General features: G+C 36.2%; 1 protein-coding gene across 3 annotated transcripts; it reads right to left on the bottom strand.

Moving 5' to 3' along the window:
- Positions 1–3,880: 3,880 nt before the first annotated feature.
- LOC117104296 (methyltransferase-like protein 27) lies at positions 3,881–7,214 on the bottom strand. 3 transcript variants are annotated; one of them, XM_033245080.1, is made up of 6 exons: positions 7,079–7,214; positions 6,507–6,672; positions 5,749–5,877; positions 5,349–5,484; positions 4,792–4,887; positions 3,881–4,522 (listed from the first exon to the last, which is right to left on the bottom strand). In XM_033245080.1, the coding sequence occupies exons 2-6, from the start codon at positions 6,624–6,626 to the stop codon at positions 4,338–4,340; spliced, it is 666 nt and encodes a 221-aa protein (XP_033100971.1). In that variant the 5' UTR covers positions 6,627–6,672; positions 7,079–7,214; the 3' UTR covers positions 3,881–4,337. The 3 variants fall into 3 exon arrangements, with proteins under 3 accessions (XP_033100971.1, XP_033100980.1, XP_033100988.1); XM_033245089.1 differs by lacking the exon at positions 7,079–7,214 and adding an exon at positions 6,893–6,952; XM_033245097.1 differs by lacking the exon at positions 7,079–7,214 and having other exon boundaries at positions 4,792–4,884; positions 6,507–6,861.
- Between the last annotated feature and the right edge of the window lie 5 nt (positions 7,215–7,219).

Genomic DNA, 7,219 nt, shown 5'->3' with positions numbered 1-7,219 from the left:
AAAGGCCCCGACGGGGGAGGGGAGCTAGTAGAGCGAATCGAGTCTCACTTGACTCAAGGTAAGGGGGCCGCCTAGGGGCCCCGGTGGGGTCTAGGGGGCGAGCCCCCTGGAAGCCACGGATATTTGATGAATTATGGCGAATTTTTATTACTTTTTTGATAGGCATCGAGTTACTATAATATGACTTTGGTATCATGACGCTGTCTCTTATACACATCTAGATGTGTATAAGAGACAGGATATTGAGGCTTGGCTGGGAGTGCAGTTGCTGGCCTGATACTAGCACCTTTCGACTTGTAATAGATCAAATATTTATTTTGCGAAATTGTGAAAAAATCAAAGGGGCAAAATACCAAGATTTCTGTAAACTGCACTCCCAAACGGTTTCCAAATGGTCTTATAGTGAAGTATGTTAATACACAATTTTTTTTTTTAAATTATGAAATTTTTTTAATGAAATTCTTAAATTTAAGGCGTTTCTTTTAAGGTCTATTGGGAATGTACTGGCACGATTCCGAGATTATCCCAATGAGGATTGGAACATGGCTATCATATACAGCACTATTCATGAAATAAATTAAAACATCCCAGGAATCATACATAATAACTCCTTCAAGTATAAACTCTCCTCGGAAAACATTCAGGTTTTTTCATAGTCTAGCTTTGGGGCCAGGATATTGATGAATATGAATTCTGTATCTAGTAGAGGTTGTATTAGGCATAGGGCCTATGTAAAAAGGAATAGGTAGGCCTATTTGTTGTTTATTCGTTTTTTTTCCACTTTCAATTATCACTTTAATTTTTACATCATGTTCTTTACAGTGGTGGCGCCAGGATCTGCCCGACGGAGGGCTAAAGGCCCCGACGGGGGAGGGGAGCTAGTAGAGCGAATCGAGTCTCACTTGACTCAAGGTAAGGGGGCCGCCTAGGGGCCCCGGTGGGGGTCTAGGGGGCGAGCCCCCTGGAAGCCACGGATATTTGATGAATTATGGCGAATTTTTATTACTTTTTTGATAGGCATCGAGTTACTATAATATGACTTCATGTAGGCTATGCTTTCTAATGTTGAAATCAGCTTCCAAAACCAAAACATTTTAAATAAAGCAAGAAACAAAGAGTATGTAATGTAACCATCTAATTTATTTTCAAATCCTCATTCTTAAAAGTGAAATTCTATATTTTAGAAATTTTGCATGAAATCTGTCAACCACGCTGTCATGGTCGAGGTTGCTTCACCTATCACGATGTATTCCAACCATGATGAGGCTATCCAAATGAGCATTTGTCATAACAGAACGCAATTTTTTTAAAAATTAGTCTCATTGAATTATTATTAGGCCTATTATTATTATTATTATTGTTATTGTTATTGTTGTTGTTGTTGTGATGAAATGTTAACACAAACAACATGGTGGCTAAACGAATATTACATGTAAATATTTTTTTTATTTTGTTCCCCGACAAAATTTATCGTCTTCCCCGACGCCACCACTGGTTCTTTATCTGTTAAATACCTCGTTTACCTATTTTACCTCATGTTTTTTTCTGTTTTACTTCAGTACAATGTAAATCATCGATTTATCTCAATCATACACTGAGATTAAATACAAAAATGATTTATTTTGAATATTCTTCCCATGTAAATTTGTAATAGGTACGCCAATACGATTGTATCCTGTGTATTGTTGCAGGATAAAAGCTTTTAGTTAGATGGGGCAATGAGAATGTTGTTTACCTTGACCCAGTCTCAGCCTAAATAGAATTTCTGATCTTCACTCATTTTCGTGAATTTCCCTCCGAGTCCTTCGGTTTCCTGCACCAAACAGATTTATCTTTCGTTTGCATCTTCATTGGGTCAGCGAGTTGTAATATTATATAATATTTTTAATTATTTTTTTTACCTGATTACTATTATTAATATAACTTCCTTGATATTTGAGTTTTGCCGTTATAAATAAAGGGTATTAAATATAATGAATTATAATAAATATAATTAATATTATACTATAATATTAATTAAAATATTTAAAAAAGATAAAGGTTTTTATGAAAGAAAAAGTAAAAAACAAAACAAAGCAATATTGTTTGGTATTTAGTTTTGTAAAATAATGAGTTCTTTCAAGAAACTTCTATATTTTGCATCCTCATACACATGGAATTATGGATTAACGTGTGTATAGAGTACCACTGGTACCGCAGTCGTGTCGTCACGACACCATGTGGCGCCCTCTGTTGCCAACCAGACGTAGGTAATCGTTCATTACGCCTGAATGTGCATAGGCTTTATGAAATAGGCATTTTAAAATCTAATATTTTACCATCAAAATGTACTAAAAACACAAAAGCTCGCATTATATTAGTTATCCAACACACATTTAATCATCAATTAGAATTTACAAAGAAAAAGTAAGATAAAACATAATAATTACGTTAGAAATTGGGATCAATGGTTTGTTAATGGCGAAAATCGTCGGGTTGAACTCATTTTGCAACGATAGCAACAGAGTAGTATCACGTGGTATCATGACGTAACACTGTAGTACTCTATAGCCAATCCTCTATGCTCGTACCTCATCTTTCTTTTACTATTTTGTTAAACTCCCTTATTTTTCTGTTTACCTTTGTGTTTCCTTTTTTACTTTTGTTCAACTTTACTGTATTGTTTTTTGATTAGTTAGTCTGGACGCACCACTGAATAGTGTGTGCCACTGTTGTAAAAGTGTGTGCCAATAAAAACTGAACTGAAACTGATGTCATAGTTGCTTAATACATACTAACTACTGTACAGACCAACAACACCCAGAGGTGACGGAACTAGTGGGTGCTGTTATGGAGAGTAACGTGTGACCGGAAATGGTCTGCAGTCAGTTGGTTGTTACCATGCGCCAGTGATGTTGGAGTATATAGCACAGCAATATGAAACTATATACGTAGGCCTAATGAATAAATAAAGTTCGGAGTTTGTCGGGTAGTGAAATGATTATTTCACATTTTAAGTGCTCCCTAATTCATAAGTGTAAGCTAAATTACGGTTATTAATTTAATTAGCGAAGATATGGAGACAATTATTTCGAATCCCTCTTTCCAAGAGGGGATGCAAATGCTTTGTGAAAATGAGTACGCCGCGGTACTCATTTTCACAAAGAAATACACACAACTGGTTAGCTAACAATTATGTCAATGTTACATGAACACCTGGGAAGGAAGGTGCAATCACGTTGTTACCTAGCAAACGTCTGTACTGTATGGGGGAGGGATGTACTGTGTAGCGGGGGACGATGAAATGAGGCATAAGACTAGGCCTAGGCTTAACTAAGACAGTGGAATTATATGTGACAGAAAGTACACTTTCGGAAGAAATAAATTAAAATAAGAAAAAAAAAACAAACTAAGAATAATTCATTTGCAGAGGTACCTTATTTAAGTATTATACAATGCTAACAATGCGGCTCTTGTAGCCCTGGCTTGGGCAAGGCATCCATGTGCAAAGCAGTGGTGTTTGTTTATCCATGAAAAAAGCACGCCGGGAAAGTTTGCCTTACCAGGAAAAGGAGACGTATCTAGCTTATGACGTATGCATGCTAACTGACGTGAGTGTGACGTCACCAAAAAATGAATATTTTCTATTATAACCAAAATATTAATAACTACACGGTTTCTGGGCGTAAATTTCCTTAATATGAATGAAGGGTTGGTCAATCTCCTTGCCATACAAATTACAGCTCCCACTGACGTCTGTCGAGAAATACGGGTAGCTGAAGTTTTTCTCGCAAATCTGACTACAAAACCATATCCAAATTTCACGTTCCACTTTTGACACCGGGCGGCGTTCCGGGAACCCTGCGTCTAGTATATATACATTAAAATAACAAAACAAACCTGTATATAAAATTGTTTATTAATCCAGACTAAAACAACATTACGTAAGGTTTATGTGACCTGCCTGTGTCCTTTTAGAGCATCCCATGGCTTCTGAATCAAGTGTGGTTTGCTGTGCATTTGGTGTGCAGTTGATAGCACTTAAATAAAACTATTTACCATCAGAAAGAACATCAAATTCAGTAGTTTTGGGGATTATTTTAATTCCTTTGTATAATAGCGTCGTCAGAATTAGGCCCTAAACGATTGAGAGCTGAATCTTGTTTTGACTGACAGAGCTCAAAAGCCATATTCTTCTCTGTCATCGGACTTTAACAATTCTTTCAAGTTTATTTTTTCCCAAAGAAAAATTAGTCTTCATCCATTCTTTACCATTTAATATGTGGCCTGGTGAATTTTATTAATTAGGCATATTTGATGCCTCCGTATAATAACTAATTGTTCATTATATTTTCAGTTTAGCATATCCGGTGAACGAACAATAGTGCTTCTTTCGAATCTATCCCATTTTGTACTTCTTTTCCAACTAGTTTCCATTTGTAGTTGTCCTCGAGTCTTTGCATTTCTTTTTCAAATTTTCCGTCGTTTAAACTAGGATCCAATTTTAGCCATTGTTTCCTGAATGAGTTGAAGATATAGCCACCTAGGAAAATGATAACACGGCATTTATTAGGATTAGTTGTGGATACCTTGTGCAACGAGGATTTTTTGCCATTTTGGCGCACCACTGAATAAACTGAACTTTTTGTATTTTGGATAGATTCAGATGACGGAAGCACTTTGCAGCACTAATAAAGTAAACATTAAAATTGACATAAAATATATTGTCCATATTTTTGGTTAAATGCTTGACTACTTAAAGCTGCTGTATACCCCCACCCCCCACAAAAAAAAATCAAAATACACTATTACCAGGTTTTGTGATTCTTATCCATTCAGAAAAGACACTTTGATTCAGCAGGTTAGGGCCAAATCCAGCGGAGCAAATCAACACATCATACGTATCTCCAAATAAACAAAATAATCCATGTTATTAATCGATCAATAGATGTACATTCATCATCATACTGTAATTACTTATTCTACTACTTACTTAAAAAAAAAATAATGCTAACATTAGGCCTATAACAATAATAATTGAAAAGTTTAACAACCAAAACAACTGAGATTGCAATGATATTTAATTAACAGTGTATAGAAATCTAGTAGAATTACGACATTTTCGACTAGGTGGCCTACAGTACGGTACATATTTGTAGTATGGTATTTCCTTGACCCCACTTAGGTAAAGAAATAAAATAGAAAGAAAACGCGGTAACAGGAAAAAAAAATATTTGAAAAAAAATTAATTTAGCTAGCTTCGGTATACCCATACAAAAACAAGATTCAGTAAATCTAGATATGCAAATTAAGATAGCAACAGGAATAACAGGGACCTAAATGCAAACGAACAAAAATGTTGGGATTACTGTCATTTATTGCCAACTGTCTTTGTCCGGCCGTTTCTTCCATCAGATTCTGATACACATGTTTTTCTTTTGCTTTTTCTAAGCACTTGTTACTGCAATCCAAAGCATCGATGTTGTTGAACCCAGCTTGCTTTACCTATTTTCACAAAAAAATAAGAAGTTATTATTAGTAGTAGTAGTAGGAAATGACCTAAAACATTTTTCTTTTTTTCTTCACTTTTTATCTAACTTTTTAAAATAGACGGAGGAGGCAGGTGTGGGGGACGGGGGAGGGGAGTGGCGGAAGTTGCTTCATTGAATCCGCCATTACACACCTTATTGCAACATCCGCCAAGCACATAAACAGATCGCAAAAATATACACATTTTCAGTTGCTAAAACATTTATTCAGTTTACTAACCATTTGTCCGACTATTCCAGTACCTGCGGCAAAATCTAAAATTTTCACGGATTTATCGGTAACCATCTTCTGAAGTGCTTCCACCAAGAATGCCCTTCCGTAATGCTGATTCTCTGGCGCCATTACGTCCTGGAAAAAAAAAGACATACTGTGGCGGCCTACTTTTCAAACTATTTAATATTTACATATAGTACAGGCACCGTAAGGCCGGGTGCTGGGCTGTCCGACAGAGTGACAATTTCCGCTGAGGAGCGGATAATTCCAACTGGTTACTGTATTTGATTTAATATCCTCCATTCATGTCGCTGCTATTAAGTTAGAGGGCGCTTTGCTTTATGCAACCATGCATTAATCATGATTACTCACACTTTATAGGCTCTTTGTTTCTACTAGGCTTACGCGGTCAGACGGAAAAATTACTGTATGTACAGTACGAACAATAATACTATAGCGATATAATATTCATTCCAAGGTCACATTCATGCTCTGATATAGGCCTAGTCTTTTGCTACAGATGGATTCCATTCACTGAATTTTACCTACAGTGTACCGTAGGTGGCCTTCCTTCTAATTAATAATAAATGCTCATTCATGCTCGTAACATCGAATGTTGTAGTGACGTTTAAGGTACAAGTGCCTTTTAGGCCTATAGCAAGGTATGCAGATCATTGAAAGACAAAAACGCCCAAAAGGTAGGCCTAACCAATGCCATACACCATCAATTGGTGGTACAATGTAGCCTAAATGATATACCGTACCTGGTCATAGGTTTCTGCCCATTTATCATAAACGGCTTTCGCTCCTTCAGCATTTCCAGCTTTACTCATAGCGTCTATGAAAAAAGTATAACGTTCACGAACTGCCTGTCCCTCTGACATCTTGAATGTTCTTCAACTGGACCACGAATCTACTGTATAATAATGACTAATAGAAGTACAGATAGGGTGGGGTTAAATAGCTTGGTGGTAAGCATCGTGTGTGTACACCTTGTCACCTACAAGGACAGACTTTGATAATCCTTGTTGTATGTGTTGTGTTCCGGCCAGTTAGTGCCAAATTAAATGAATAAAATAAAATATAGAGAAATAAGATAACCATCAGAAAGACTGCACAATAACGTATAGAAAACCTAAATTTCTTTTACCTCGATACTCTCCGTAACTCTTTATTTAAAGACCGCATTAAGTATACTCCCATTGTTATGTTATAATTGAGTTGTTTGAACGCTTCACTGGAGTGAGGTGGCTTATAATATCGTCACTGTAATGAACCATCCTTTGTAGTAATAAAATCTCGACCATTTTTTAAACAAAAAATTAGAAATGCCTACCTGCTTTTGGTTCACTGTTGTTTAAAGGAAACTTGTGTTGCTTGAAAGCAACTTCACTTTTAAAAAGCATGAAATATAACTTGAACTTCAACGTGTAGCTGATGGCACCATTAATTATTTAATTGCGCATTGCAATATAAA

Source organism: Anneissia japonica, unplaced genomic scaffold (assembly GCF_011630105.1).
Source record: "Anneissia japonica isolate Jap-2015-1 unplaced genomic scaffold, ASM1163010v1 scaffold287867_len1003013_cov215, whole genome shotgun sequence".
In the NCBI taxonomy this organism is placed as follows: Eukaryota; Metazoa; Echinodermata; class Crinoidea; order Comatulida; family Comatulidae; genus Anneissia; species Anneissia japonica.
This window is presented reverse-complemented; position numbering and strand designations above follow the sequence as displayed.

Bases quoted from the DNA above. Each gene is read 5' to 3' on its own strand.
- LOC117104296 (XM_033245080.1), bottom strand. From the start codon at position 6,626: ATGTCAGAGGGACAGGCAGTTCGTGAACGTTATACTTTTTTCATAGAC. The intron at 5,878-6,506 runs GTACGGTATATC...TTTTTTTTCCAG, and splicing joins GGGCAGAAACCTATGACCAG to GACGTAATGGCGCCAGAGAA. The intron at 5,485-5,748 runs GTTAGTAAACTG...TTGTGAAAATAG, and splicing joins CTGGAATAGTCGGACAAATG to GTAAAGCAAGCTGGGTTCAA.